A 15,887-nucleotide genomic window follows, 5' to 3' on the forward strand; every position below is an offset into this window, starting at 1 on the left:
TTTTTTGGGTTGGGGTTTTTTTTGAGTGTACTTACCTTGAAGAACCTGCTGTAGGGACTACAAAAGAAATGACTCATTTTTATATTTACAGATACTAACCAAAAACAAAGGCTAGGCAGCCTCCTCTGCCTGACAGTGAGACATTATCAAGTTTTTTTGTTCTATTCCTTCTCTCTATCTGATATTCAGATTTTCCTTTGCCCCACTTTCAAAGAAAAGGACAGACAGCAATTCTTAGTTCAGTGAAGAAAGGATCTAAAACAGTGTGTGTGCATCAAGAGAGAGATTACCAGAAAGGGGTGGGGAGGTGCAGAAATCGTAAGTTTTGGGTCACCAAAAACCTGCAGGGTTTCTCTCTGAGGAGAAGGTGAAGAAGGGAAACAGATACTAAATTTTGCATCATTCTTTTGAGGCAGGGAGACCATCTTTGAGAGCCAGGACATGGAAATTGCTAAACAATCTCAGTTGGCCCAGCATGTCTGCCAGTACCTACCAGTGTTGTACAGACTTTTGCACAGTGCTGTTAATCCAAGGGAGATGTCTTCACAGGAGATAGGAGCAATAAAAATTATTTCAGCGTGTTCTTTGCAGTGTGTTCCATTAAAATTAAATCATGCAAACGCATGATAAGGAAAGCCATGCGCTGTGTTTCTGGCTTACTGCCTGCTGTGAGCCCAAAGAGATGCTGACCTTTTGATGATTCAGAGCAGTTTGCTAGCAACACAGTTTGTATCTGCTTTAAAATGTTTTCTTTAACCTTATTTGTAAAACAAATTTAGATTAATTTGCCTTCAAGCCATAACTGATTCTGTAACTTGCTGTATCTTTTGGAGGAAGGGAATAGCAACAGTCATCAGCAGGCAGAGAGCTCTGGGAACTGCATGGTTCCCTTTCCTCTTCTTCTGCAAAGAGCCAGGATGCAACATTTATCCTCAATAAATCACTGTGTCGGATGAGCTGCAACTGAACTGTTTTGGATACATTGTCCTGGGGGATCTGTACAGTATATCCTCACTTGTCCAAAGAAATAATGGTGAAAGAGGAAGCAAAAAAGGAGGTAGAAAGGAAAAATCTCAAAATTAAGTCATGGGAGAGGCCGTGGAACTGGGAGCTGTCCTGGAGAGAAGGAAAAGGATGGGAAATGTCCCAAGGGGATGTTCTGGTGGGAGTGCACAGAGGAAGGGTAATGCTGCAGGCAGCAGCAAGAGGAGAATGGGGCAAGTTTGTAGTATCAGTGACATAAAAATGTGTTAATGTAACATTAAGTAAAATTAATAGTTTCTATTTGGGTGCCTGAGAAATGTAGTAGTTAAAACTACTAGTTAGGTAGTGTAAAAAAGCTGCAACAGCAATCACTCTTAAAAGTGAGAACAACCAAACAGAAACATCCTGGGCTATTTCCATTCCGAGGTTGTACAGTTAAAATCAGGGCGTCAGAAAATGTAAAAATTGCTTTAACCAGATATGCTTCATATTCCACAGTAAACATGGACTTCAAAACTGTTGATGAGGTGAAGAGGGGAGCCAGTGAGGCTGACACGCTTTTCATCTACAGCCAAACTGGAACTAGAAACTAGAAACTTTGTAGATGGTGTGAGCTCTAGGTCAAAGTCTTGTTCAAACCTGAGAGTTCAACCCCAGGCCTCACTCCTTTCCAGTCTTTGAAACCAAAGAAAATAGGAGAAGAGTGTGTGGCTGATTTCCAGGTGCTGTTATGGCACCAGCCAAGTAAATCCTGTTACAAACCCCTGAGTAGGTTTTTGCACCCACCTCCAGCCATGGCAGTCAGAGCTGTCAGCCACCAGTTGTGGGGTCTGTGCTGAGCCAGGAGAGGATGGCTCAGTGCTCACAAAGCACCCCGGAATAGCTGGAAGGGGGGTAAAAACAGCAATTCTGTCAGAGATCTGGGCTGTTTGGGGTAAATGGGACTGTAGCGCTTGGATCCTACCTTAACCTGGAGTGAAGAGTGCCACACAATTGGGAGAGGTATGAGGATTGGATTAGCCAAAAGTTAAAGATACTTAAACCACTTTTAAGCCTTAGAGTATTTCAAGCTCCTTAAGCCACTTTAAGGCTTTAGATGGGTTTAAAATGCTTAAAACGCTTTAAGGCCTTAGATGAGTTTAAGCCATTTAAGCTGATTTAGAGCTTTAGAATTACTTAAGTTTTCTGGCTTTGAGTGCTTAAGGAGGTTTTGAGGTCCTTTGAGCTCTTAATTGTAAAGGCCTTTCTGAACTTTTTGCCTGAAGATGTGGCACATACCTGCTCCTGTAACCTGCGCTCAGGAGCTATTCCTTCCTGAAAGCCTCCCAAGCAACGTCTGAACAGCCAGTTTTCCCTGGGTACACTTTCAACCTCCCTTTTTTGGAAAAAAAAAAAAAAAAAAAGATAAAAAAAAAAAGAGAAGGGAAAAAAAAAACGCCGGGAGTTGGACATCCATGTGGCAGGGATGAATGGCTAATCCAGGTGTGTGGACTTACCTTCCTCCATGCACCTGGTGAGTGTTGTGTGTGTAGGATAAAGTGTGTGGGATCTGTTATGTCGAAGCTGTGTGGAAGTCCTGTACTTAACCTCTGCCTGAGGAGTCCCAGCCAGGAGGATGACAGCCCTACCACAGAGGACATCCTAATGTCCTTGTAATCACTGTGTTGGCAATTGCTAATTTTCCACCTGAACGAGAATGTTGCTGTACCTCAGGGAACATATCTGTCCCTGTCAAGTAAACATTTTCAGGGCTCACCATTTTTAAGAAGTATTTGTGGGTAATATAAATAGTCAACATTTCTTTTCTTTTGTGTTTTTTACTACCTTAATGCCCTAAGACTAGCTCTATAGGACCAGCCAGTAACACTTTTTTCTGTGACTTGGGCTAACTGCTCAGGAATAGATGCAAGTATGGCCTGGCTCTTTCCCTTGTGTGCCTTCCCAGATCCTTGATGGGCTGTATCCAGATATGCTGTGTTTAAATGGCCTCGATGGACATACATTTGCTTAATCTCTTTTTAAATCATCTGTGTGTTTGGCTCTGTGGCATGGCTTAATTATGCACCACAGGGAAAAAGTACTGCTTTTGTACTAAACTTCTTGCCTGGCAATTTCACTGGGCACCCATCAGCCTTGCATTACGAATAACCATTTGTAAGCCTTCATCTCACGGGCACCCTCCATCCACCTTTGTTGCAGCTTCAAGGTCTTGTTTAGCTTGTACTGGCCTAGAATCTCTGCCCACTTTTGATTCATACTGCTCTTTGTGCTTTGTTTAGTTCTCTTCCCTCTTTCTTTTTGAGTAATTCCTGACATTCAGACTTCCTGACCCTGATGGAGCAGGCCGGTGTTTTCTTAAATCTGTCTGCAGAGACATTCCTGAGGAGCAGCTCCTTTAGTCAGGCATTTGTATTAGATATTGCTTGTATTGCATCTGTCAGCATAGAATTTCATTCGCCATTTTGTCACCCTGTTACTCAGCATTGTAGAAAGACTGAAAATATATTTCACCTATACCAGAAAATAAATGTCTTATACATTTAAATAAGTATCCTCTGGAAACTTGTATGAAAGGTTAAAATAGAAGCTATTTTACAGCTTTACTTACTGTAAGCACTACCAGCAACTGCAACATTTAACTATAAAATGTGATACAAGGACAACCTTTTGCAGAGTACTAACACGTTTCAGAAGGGCTTTGCTCCTGTTGTTTCCTTATGCCAAAGCTTAAGGATATTAGTTCCCCAAATTAGCAAACTCCCTTGATACACAGGTCAGGGGAGAGTGATGGTTGGGGTACTGAGGGCACTGACAGGATGTAGATGAGTAGGTGTCCTCCTCAGCTATAGGTAACTATCCCCACTCTTTTATAAGAGCTTTTGTGGCCCATTTCAGCCCAAAGTAAAATGATCTAAAGCAATTTCAGTTATTTGTTTTGCATTATAATAATCAGCTATCATATCTTACGTATGAGGAACTGATAACTTCTTGCATCATTCTGGAGTTTGAAACATCACATTTAACTGAACTCAGATGGACATGCACCTGGCATACTTTCTCACGCTGTACTCTTCACACAGAGGTTGAAATAACATGGAGGACAGCTCCGCCTCCTCTGCTTTCTACAAGGGTTGCTTCCCTCCTCCTGTAGCACTTGATAAAGGGAACTTTCAAAGCTTCTCCTTGCCTGCTGCGGGGGGACCCTCCTCCTCTTCCCATCTGTTTAAACCACTTCTGAGGGGCAATCAGGACTCAGATGATATAAATAAAAGGGAATAATGTAATTAATGCCAGTCAGAATGGTTTTGTGGAAAATACTTCTTACCAAATAAATGTGATGACAAATTTTGAATGTTTGGTAAATGGAGGCAGCTGTACTAGATGTCACGTGAGGAGTTTGACTACCGGCACTGATTAAAAAAGCAGCACTATAGAATAGTGTAGCACACTTAACTGAATTAAGATCTTGGTTGACTGACATCTCAGATTTGTTAAGGAGAATCACTGTCAAATTAAAATATTTTGAATGGAGATCTGCAGTGTTTGGTAAATGCCTGAATCCTCCACTATCCTTAATGATATAAATATATGAATAATTATATAAATATGAATAAAATCTGTGCTGGAAAAGTATGCAGCTGACACAGTAGGCAAAAGGGTGATGAATGCCAAGGGCATGGCTTGACTAGGGGCATGGTGTGCAGGTCTGGGCTTTTGAAGCAATGAATGCAACCCACTGCCCATGTGGGGACACGTGTCTGGTGTAATGCTGTGGCAAGGAGGGCTTGTGTTACCCTGAAACATGTAGACAGAGGAGTGGCAAGAAGCAATGAAGTGTTTGCTGTGGCTGTGCAGTTGTGTCAGTGGTTCTGGCACCCTGCAGCCAGGCAGCAAGTCTCAGCTAGCCCAAATTCCTCCCTGGTAGCGAAGGGAGACAGGACCCCCAGGGCCTTGGTTAATTCATCATGCTAAGATAGATGCCTAAGATGAACCCTTCCCTGGGGTGCCTGTCTCTCTCCACAAAGGGAGGATGTTCCATAAAGACAATCAAGATAACTCGTTCAGACTAAATGCCTGCTGTTCAGATGACAGAAGCTCTATGAGATAAACTTCATCTCTGTAGTCCATCATTAAACAGTGAAGCTAAAAGTTTTGAGAGCAAGCAAAAGCAAGCTGTCAGGACGATTTGAAGACTATCCTGTGGGTTCAGTTCAAGGGAGAGGCTAGCTGGCTTTCACCAATGTTCAGAAAAAATAAGTATTTGTGTGAATGAAGCACTACTTTGGGACAAGAATGGAAATAAAATTTTTCTTTAACTCCTCTGCTGCACTTTGCATGAGAGAAGGCAGAAGAGAAGCTCTGGAAGCAAAGTGAGGGGTGAGGGAACTGGAGCTGGAAGGGGTGGGGCTTTGCCTCTGGGGTCAGGACTGCTGCAGGGTTTAAATGTTTGATGTGCTGACCCAGTTCAGCTTCAGTCTGTAACGCACAAGTTGGGGGGGGGGAAGGGGGGGGTGAACAACAAACGCAGGCTTCAAAGCAACCATTTTAGTTCACCAGGAAGGGCTTGGGTTCACATGCTCTTTACGGAAGGTGTCTGTTTTAGGGTCACAGAGCTGAAAAGTAAATTACATTTTATTGGCACCTTCTCCCTGAACTGCCCTGTTCCCAGTATCTTCTGATGCTCCTGGGTTCATATTTTAGCTCTGTGTGATCCAGTGTAGTTGGCATTATCAAGAGAAAGCTATTCAAATTTTATTCAAATAGAACAGAGTAGCTCAAAGATAAATATTTCCTAAAGGCATCTTCATCCCTCCTTCTGTAAGTTGTCGAGATCTTTTATCTCTGTTAATATTGCCTGGAGCTCCTGTCAGAACAAGACTAGGACATACGAGGTAATTATGTCAAGGTGTCCAGTCTGAGACAAACAGGGAGCGAGTAGCTGGAATGCAAACAAGCCCATAGACGTGGGCATTGGCATGCCAGATCTGTTTGCCCACGTGTAATGGACTTAATTTGGGGCAGCTATGTGCAATACCCCTGGCTGTCTCTTCTCTTTGGCATAGACACTGCTTGGAGGAGTAATGCAGCAGTCCTCTCCCCTCCATCTTTCTATGATACATTGAGCAACCTACCCAAGCACTGCTTTGCCAGTGGCTTCCCTTAGCATCTACTGTGTGTGTAAACGAGCAGTGAGGTTGTAGCTGCAAGGGCGGTAGGGAAGGCGGCTGAAGATGCACAGAAATGCCCATGCAATATTAGAACCGCAGTTGATTTTCAGTTTCAAAGCATCAGTGTTAGTGCTGCCTTTGGGTTGCATACACTGCTGTCTACAAACTTAAATGTTGTTATAAACAAAGAAAAATAACCAATTTGTGTTTGTTTTCACTGCTGCCAGCTGCAGTAGCTAGAGCAGCTACAGGGTGGCTGGGTTTGCATTCTCTGTCTTCTAATGTTTCTCTTCTAGAGACTGGTTTGAGGCTCTTCAAGAACATGTGCTGAGTTGTCCTCGATATTACAAAGCCAGCACCTAAATGTTGTTTCATATGGAAATTATTAGTTGTTTTTCAAACCTTGCTTTAACTGCAAAGATCAAAACTTGTGGTAGGATGAGCCTTTTGAGCTGAGCAGCTGCCATGCTTGGAAATGGTGGGCATTCCCTTTAATACATGCTTCTCTGGAAGATAAACAGCTCTCACAATATAGCTGGTTGGTTGTGCCATGTTCTAACACATTTTGCAGAAAACCTTTTTATCTGCAGGTGTGTTTTATCCTTCCTGGGATGGGGAGTGAGAGTCCTAACCCTTTTTTCCCCAGTAACAGTATGCTCCTTGGAGAGGATGCTGTAGCGTGCTCTGCCCCAGCTGGAGCAGCTCTGCTTGCTGCGGCAACATGCAGTACTGTTAGGTGCTTCTGTGCCATAGAAATGTCAGTCCTGGCTCAGAGCTACCCTTTAGTATTTGTTCTGGGAAAGGGACTGTTAGACTGGATGTATTTGATATTTCTGCATCAGCTTAGGAATTGGACTGGATACAATTGAAAAAAATAGTACAAGGTACAGACTGGTACACACTGAGGGCTAATAGAAAAATGAGCACTGAGCATGGTGATCATTAAACACTTCTCAGCGTTTGTGTCTGCTCCCCACCCACCCCACCACCCCCCCCAGTATATGAGCACAGACTGAAGTGGTGCAGGGAGGAGACCCTGCAGAGCCTGTCAGCCTGCAGTCATGGAGGTGTTTCAAGTGCGGCTGTACTGAATTAGCTGAGACAATCCAAAGCATATATAAAGTATTTTTTTACTCTTTCTTTCTTGCTTTATTCCATATTGATCATTCCTCCCTACAAACATGGTGTTTGGTGTTAGTTAATCAAATCCTGGCCTGTATTTCAGGTGTATTTTTAGTTACTCCTTTGCATGAGAACTGTCTGTGGTAGTGGTTTGTCTGCTTGCCTGTGCCTCTTTGGCCAGGCTGGTGATCTTTTATAGATTTTATAGAAAGTTGTGACTTTCTATATTTGGCAAATCATATTCACAGTATGGCTGTTGTTGAATAGAGAAAATTTAAGATGTTAATATTAGTGGATAGATGAAGATACCAGCTGAGGATTCACTAGTCAGCCCCATGGCTTTCAGTGACTCCAAGAAGAACCATGGCTCTGTCCCCTTCTGAGCTGGGTATATCAACCCTAACATGCTGTTAACGCTAGGTCAGGCTTGGTCTCTTGTCTTCTCATCAAGATACTGAGATCTGACAGCTTGGTACTGTACGGTATTAATGCCTTCACATCATCAGTGCTCCCAGTGTGATCATCAAAATGCTACAAAGGAGTCTGTCTCTGATCATGGTCGCGGCGTGTGCACCAGCTACCACATCATACTCAGAGCACTGATTCAGAGTGGCATATTTAAGCACACAGCAAAGGTATTTTATCTCAGGAAGAGCCATGTTCTTTATGTGCTGGTCACAATTTGCATGTTGAAAAGCCCACTGAATGCCACCCTTCCCAAAGATTTATTAGCATATGCCCATTTCCTGAGCAACAGCCATCCCTTACCCACAGGGATGCATAACTCAGCATGGTATGGCAGCAGTTCCGGCATGACCTGGTGGTAGGCCTTACCAAAGTGCAGGTGACTCCCCAGTGCTCTGTGTGAGACCAGCATGTTTAATTGGCTCCTCTCTATAGGGGCAGCCAGATGCTCAGCTCCAGCCACCCCATCACCCTGCTACTGCTCTTATCTTCCTGCAGAAGGGAGGAGCTGGGCTCAGCTTTTGGTCCACACAGTCACTAGTCACTGAAGTCAGACTGCTAAAGCAAATGGATGGGTTGTGCACAGACGGATTGCTCAAAGCAGCAGCAGAGCTGTTTTCTGAGAGTAGCTAGCATCTGCTGTCATCCACAGCCCAGCTGTTATTTGTAACTGAAGTCCAATAGCTGATTTTGGAAAAATATACACTTTTACATCCACTTCCTTCCCTACTCTTGTCATCACTACTTTATGTTAGACAGCTAAAACCTCTAACTTTCTAGAAGCCTGATAAGTCCTACAAGTCTTTCAAAAATATGAATAAAGGGTTTATTCATAATGCTGAGTACACTTCAAGCTTGTTAAACTATATGCAACATGCCTGTTAAGTGAACCATGCGTAAAAAACATAGAATCATTTAGGTTGGAAAGGACCTTTAAGATCATCAAGTCCAGCTGTTAACCTAGCACTGCCAAGTCCACCACTAAACCATGTCCCTAAGCACCAAACCTACACGTCTTTTAAATACCTCCAGGGATGGTGACTCCACCACTTCCCTGGGCAGCCTGTTCCAATGCTTGACAACCCTTTCGGTGAAGAAACTTTTCCTAATATCCAATCTAAACCTTCCCTGGCCCAACTTGAGGCCATTTCCTTGTGTTCTGTCGCTTGTTACTTGGAGAAGAGACCGACCCTCACCTCACTACAACCTCCTTTCAGGCAGTTGTAGAGAGCTATAAGGTCTCCCCTCAGCCTCCTTTTCTCCAGACTAAACAACCCCAGTTCCCTCAGCCGCTCCTCATAAGACTTGTGCTCCAGGCCCCTCACCAACTTGGTTGCCCTTCTCTGAACACGCTCCAGCACCTCAATGTCTTTCCTGTAGTGAGGGGCCCAAAACTGAACACAGTACTCAAGGAGGTACAGCCTCACCAGTGCCGAGTACAGGGGAACAATCACTTTTCTGCTCCTGCTGGCCACACTATTTCTGATGCAGGCCAGGATGCGATTGGCCTTCTTGGCCACCTGGGCACACTGCTGGCTCATATTCAGCCGGTTGTCAACCAGCACCCCCAGGTCTTTCTCTGCCGGGCAGCTTTCCAGCCACTCTTCCCCAAGCCTGTAGCGCTGCATGGGGTTGTTGTGACCCAAGTGCAGGACCCGGCACTTGGCCTTGTTTAATCTCGTACAGCTGGCCTCAGCCCATCAATCCAGCCTGTCCAGATCCCTCTGTAGAGCCTTCCTACCCTCAAGCAGATCAATGCTCCTGCCCAACTTGCTGTCATCTGCAAACTTACTGAGGGTGCCCTCGATCCCCTTGTCTAGATCATTGATAAAGATATTAAACAGAACTGACCCCAGTACTGAGCCCCAGGGAACACCACTTGTTACCAGCTGCCAACTGGATTTAACTCCATTCACCACCGCTTTTTGGGCCTGGCCATCCAGCCAGTTTTTTACCCAGGGAAGAGTACACCCATCTAAGCCATGAGCAGCCAGTTTCTGCACAAGAATACTGTGGGAAACGGTGTCAAAGGCTTTACTAAAGTCCAGGTAGACAACATTGACAGCCTTTCCCTCATCCACTAAGCAAGTCACCTTGTCATAGAAGGAGATCAGGTTAGTCAAGCAGGACCTGCCTTTCATAAACCCATGCTGACTGGGCCTGATTGCCTGGTTGTCCTGTACATGCCATGTGAGCGCACTCAGGATGATCTGCTCCATAACATTACTCAGTACTGAGGTCAGACTGACAGGCCTGTAGTTCCGTGGATCCTCCTTCCAGCCCTTCTTGTAGACGGGCATCACATTTGCTAATCTCCAGTCAACTGGGACCTCCCCAGTTAGCCAGGACTGCTGATAAATGATGGAAAGTGGCTTAGTAAGCACTTCTGCCAGCTCCCTCAGTACTCTTGGGTGGATCCCATCCAGCCCCATAGACTTGTGTGTGTCTAAGTGGTGTAGCAGGTCGCTAACCATTTCCCATTGGATTATGGGACTTCATTCTACTCCTCTTCCCTGTCTTCCAGCTCAGGGGACTGGGTACCCAGACAATAACTGGTCTTATTATTAAAGACTGAGGCAAAGAAGGCATTAAGTACCTCAGCCTTTTCCTCATCCTTTGTCACTATTATTTCCCCCTGCATCCAATAAAGGATGGAGATTCTCCTTAGCCTTCCTTTTGTTGCAAATGTATTTATAGAAACACTTTTTACTGACTTTTAGTAGCCAGATTAGCTGGGCTTTGGCCCTTCTAATTTTCTCCCTGCGTAACCCATGACATCCTTGTAGTCCTCCTGAGTTGCCTGCCCCTTCTTCCAAAGGTCATAAACTCTCTTTTTTTCCCTGAGTTCCAGCCAAATCTCTCTGTCCAGCCAGGCTGGTCTTCTCTGCTGCCTCATCTCTCAGCACTATGGGGACGGCCTGCTCCTGCGCCTTTAAGATTTCTTTCTTGAAGAATGTCCAGCCTTCCTGGACACCTCTGCCCTTCAGGACTGCCTCCCAAGGGACCTTGTCAACCAGGCTCCCAAACAGGCCAAAATCTGCCCTCCAGAAGTCCAAGGTGGCAGTTCTGCTAACCCTCCTCCTTACTTCTCTGAGAATTGAAAACTCTGTCATTTTGTGATCGCTGTGCTCAAGAAGGCCTCCAACTGTCACATTGCCCACAAGTCTTTCTCTGTTTGCAAACAACAGGTCCAGTGGGGCACCTTCCCTAGTTGGCTCCCTCACCAACTGTGTCAGGAAGTTATCTTCCACACACTCCAGGAACCTCCTGGACTGTTTCCTCTCCACTGTATTGTATTTCCAGCGGACGTCTGGTTAAGTTGAAGTCCCCCACGAGAACAAGGGCTAGCAATTGTGAGACTTCTCCCAGCTGCTTACAGAATATTTTGTCTGCCTTTTCATCCTGGTTGGGCAGTCTATGACAGACTCCCACCATGACATCTGCCTTGTTGGCCTTCCCCCAATTCTTACACATAATAAGTCAACCCTATCATCACCATCATCAAGCTCTAGACAGTCAAAACACTCCCTAACATACAGGGCTACCCCACCGCCTCTCCTTCCCTGCCTATGCCTTCTGAAGAGTTTATAGCCATACACTGAAGCACTCCAGTCATGAGTCCTCACACCATATTTCCGTGATGGCAACTATATTGTTTTCCTGCTGCACAATGACTTCCAGTTCCTCCTGTTTGTTGCCCATCCTGCATGCATTGGTGTAGATGCACTTCAGTTGGGCTATTGATCCCACCACCTTTTTGGGGGGAGAAGCTCTAATTCCTATGTGATGATTCTCAGGCACTTTTGTGGTTTCTAACACATCAATAACCCTTGTCTTTGCTGTCGCATGGCTCTCCATCCCCTACCTCCACTGAGATACACATAGCATCACTCCACTGCATCACACATAACTCTAACAGCTGTATGCATTAATTGTCAAGCCCAAATATCCTTTCCCTCCACAGCTCATTTGGACGAATACCCGCCATTTGACTGTAGCTGCCTCTGCTGTATGATGCATTCATCACTATCTCTTGACGTTTGGTTTTCTGAGACTAATGATTACTACTCCTCTACTTGCCTTGTGATCAGAGGCTGTCCGTCCTGTAGGAGCTTTGACTAGTGAGACACGGTTTAAGACCGTTGGATTATTTTTCCATCATGCCACTGGCTGGCTGTATGACAGCAGCATGTCCCTTACATTCCCTGCTTGCTGGGCCTCACCACAGCGACTGCTCGCCTCTGTGAAGAGCAGCAACCTGCAGTAAGGATGCACCCCACCCTGTGGTGGTGCAGAGGAGGGCAGCTGAGAAAAGGCAGTGTGGGGAGCACCAACATGCTGGCTATGTAGATAAGTGGGAACCTCTCATCCTCTCCTTCCCCACCATCCTGTTATTTTTGTCAGAATGGAAACACTGCATTAAGCTGTTTCTGGTTCAGTGAAGGGGCATTTGCTATCCAAAGGCAGACTGTATTTGAATTTTCTTTCAAATGCCTTGTTAACTCTCTCCTGATTTACTGTATGCACAATTATCCTGATGTTCTTTTACAACATGCATCTTTCTCTGGGGAGAGGCAAAAAGTGACCCAGAGCAGTAGATAACTAACCATGTGACTGAGCAATCTAAGGTGCCCAGCATGGATGACACATGCATTATGTGGCTGTGGTGATACTGCTGCAATGTTGTGAGATACATCGTGGGTTTTGTACAGGTTTTCTCTTTCTCCCTTGCACCTCATAGAGTGCTCTTTCCGTTGTCTTCCCAGAATTTATCATTGCACCATTTTCCTGGAGAAAAATAGGGTTTCACTGCCACTCCAGAATGGCTGAGTAAGTCCTTTTTAGCAGGACTCCAGTATACACTCTGCCTTCTTGGGGAAATCCTTGGCATTCAGACAGTGTCATTCATGCTCAGGCCCCAAGAAGTCTGTGCATGTACTCTGTAGTTGAAATTCAAAGGAGACTCTGACCTGATAAACCTGTGGGCATCAGACAGGCACTCCTGTTGTCGTGGCCAGTAGGACCAGCTTACAAATAGACCAGTGCAACAGGTCCCAAGTGTTACTTAACTACACCAAAGCTAAGGTTTGAATGGTTGAGAATGGTACCAGGCATGTATAGACACAACCATCACTGTGTTCTACAGCCTCTAGCCATGTGGGTTGGTTTTTTGTTTGGTTTGGTTTGGTTTTTTCAATTGTTGGGTGTCCTTTTTTCCCTAGAGTAGCCCCTCTATGGGACATGTCAATAACCGTTGTCCCTCAGTATAATTAGTTAAAACTCTCCAGGAGACTTATTTTAAGCAGCTTAAGTACTAAGTTTAACCACCTAAAAGACTTAAGGCTCTATCCATCCCAGACTAGCTCTGAGGCCTCAGAATACTTTCTGCTCTGAAGTATGTCTCTGAACATTGATGCTCAAGGTTTTATTTCAAGGCTTTCCAAAGCAGGGCTGCACTGGCAGCACAAGAGCATCCTCCACCACCAATGTACCACTGAGCCTTGTTTGCTGGCTGAGGCAGAGTCACCACTAAGAAATTCCAGAGCATCAAATTTATGTTCTTTATAGTACTAAACATACTGTGTCCAAGTGATTCTGGATAAATGCTATTGAGAGCAAGGTCAGTCGAAGCAACTGCCAGACTAGCACCATCTCCTTTTCACATTGCTTATGGGGAGTAAACAGTTATCAACACTTGTTTGGCTCAGCAGCAATGGTGCCAAAGCTGCAACCACGTTGGCAGATTGCGCTGCTTTCTTGGAGGGAGCTGACAGTTTGAATTGCTTTGTCCACAGCTCATCAGTGATGGCAGTGTGGTGTATGCAGAAGCCCTCTGGGACCATGTCACAATGGATGACCAAGAGCTGGGATTCAAGGCCGGCGATGTCATTGAAGTAATGGATGCTACCAACAAGGAGTGGTGGTGGGGGAGGATTCTGGACAGCGAAGGCTGGTTTCCAGCCAGCTTTGTACGGGTAAGAGCTTGATGTTTCTTTATGCTTCTCCATTAGCACCAAGTGCTTGTTCTTTTTCTCCAGGTTTAGTGTTCTGTAGTGACTCTACAGCAGAGATAGTTGGTTCAACATGTCTTGTTACTATTCCTCTACGCATGGCTATGGTACATCAGGCTCTCTTGGCTGAGCTGCCACCAGTGTGGAGAAGTTCCTCTTTACATGAGTAAATCAGGGTAAGAGGTGGTTCAGTTCCAGACTCAGGAGCTAAGCTGAGTTGTGCCAGCTGGGGAGCCGCCTTGCATGGTGGCTTGCAGGCTGGGCTCCTGCTTACCCATATGTAAATTGGCTAATTTGTGCCCAAGCACACAGGATCCCCTTCAGGAGCGAGCGACAAATACTCTCCTAGAAGAATCGCAGATGCAGCTAGCAGAGGTCTTCAATCTAGTGTCCACTTCAGACAGTATGGATGAGCACAGCACAAAATTTAGCTTTCTCCATCTGGAGCTGGATCCAATGCAATGCCACGTCCCAAAGTATGCAACCACCTGACTCACGCAGGCACCTTCTCTTAGCCCTGGAGTTTTAAAATCATCAGGCTGCTGGGCTACCACACAGCACTGTATTCCAGGCATTTAAAAATGGAGGAGAAAACCACAAAAAATGTCTTGGGGGTGATGTGGGACGACTGATGAAGGGAGATATGAAACTCTTGATGCTTGTGGGCCAAGGCTCTCCTAGCTACAAAGACCATATAGAAATAGCTATATAGAACAGACCAGACAGTCCCAGCTGTATATTGCAGAGGTTGGATTACTTTCCAACAGAGCATTCTGAAACACATCTGAATTCTCTGTGCAACTGAGGGGTAGAACAAGAGTCTGGGTAACTGCTGTGCACTCCTTTCCTGCTGTGAGGAGAAAGGCTTTTTTCCTCTTTGGGCTGTGACTGTTGGTGTGGATGCCTGACTCTGCTTTCACCGCTTCAGGGCGGGCTGCTCAGTACTGCAAAGGCAATTAGGTGCCAAAGGGCAGAGATTCTCAGCCCTTTAGCTCTTTATCCGGGTCACTTCAGATCACAAGTGTCCCAAAACCAGGTGAAGCATGAAAGGAGGTGATACAAGGTGATCCGGTGTCTGTAGCAAAAGTCCTTGGAGAAGTGGGGCAGATAGCACTATAAAAGTTTTGAAATGCTTTGTTACAGACTGCAGGAGACAGTCTTAGCTGGGTAACCATTACAAATGGTGGATATTTTTGCAAGTAAGATTACTAGGACCAAACTCCCAGCACTGGTGGGGACAGAACTGCTTTTTCACAGTCAAAAAACAGGCCTTTTTTTCTTTCATGTTACTGAGAAGTTAGATTGTTGTCCTGGCTGGCAATAAACCTGTGATAATATTTCAGGGGAAAGCAGACTAGTGCTAGCCATTAGGGATGCAGAGTAACAACTTCTTTTAGCAGAGTAATTGCAACACTAACTCAAGCATCTGAGTGAAGATTTTGTGCTAATTATCACTTGGTCTCAAGCTTACTGCTGGGAAGGCTGGTATGTTTGGGGACTTGGATAAATCTGCAGGTCTCTTAGTTACTCCACACAAGTTTCAGGCCACGGTCTGAGTTTAGGACTAGCCAATGTTGGTCTGCTCACAGTGAAGGAAAACCAGGATTGCACATCTTGAGGGCTTCACCAGCTGTTAACAGTGAGTAAATGTAATCTACGCCTATGCTGACAAGGGATGGGTATGCACAATCTTTTGTACGTAGATATATCTGTATCAAGTGGCAAGTAATCCTGCCTAGAAGAAACTACATTAAAAGTTTAAAGCAGATCTGCATCATTGTACTAAAAATGCCTGTAGTTATGCATGTTCCTACTTCAGCGTTTTTCACTTCTCTGTGCTGGGATTGATCATTTGAGTTGTGTACAAAATATTCCCATGAGCACTCTGAGAGCTACAATACTACTGCATAAAAGAAAGCTCGTAAGTGAAATGCACCAATTGCCTGCTATTAACTAAGGTCCTTTGCTACTGTTGCAATGTAGAGTCTGTAGGAGGGTGTGTCTACAGAACGCGGGTGTTTTTCTCTGCTCATGCTGTGCTGCCATCTGATGGGCACTATGAGGGAACCATGACTTTCACACACAGCCCTGTAATGTAATGCCATTCCTTACCATGCTATATGCCTACTGGCAACTG

At 45.1% G+C, this 15,887-nt stretch overlaps 1 protein-coding gene across 3 annotated transcripts in view; it reads left to right on the top strand.

Annotated features, from left to right (window-relative positions):
* ARHGEF4 (Rho guanine nucleotide exchange factor 4) overlaps positions 1-15,887 on the top strand; it is a 236,383-nt gene that overhangs the window by 204,278 nt on the left and 16,218 nt on the right. For all 3 annotated transcript variants that reach the window (XM_030028406.1, XM_030028407.2, XM_030028408.2), the window contains one exon: positions 13,535-13,714. In XM_030028406.1, coding sequence (XP_029884266.1) covers positions 13,535-13,714 — 180 coding nt within the window. The remainder of the gene's footprint in view (positions 1-13,534; positions 13,715-15,887) is intronic.

The sequence above is a fragment of the Aquila chrysaetos genome, chromosome 10 (assembly GCF_900496995.4).
Source record: "Aquila chrysaetos chrysaetos chromosome 10, bAquChr1.4, whole genome shotgun sequence".
NCBI lineage: Eukaryota > Metazoa > Chordata > Aves > Accipitriformes > Accipitridae > Aquila > Aquila chrysaetos.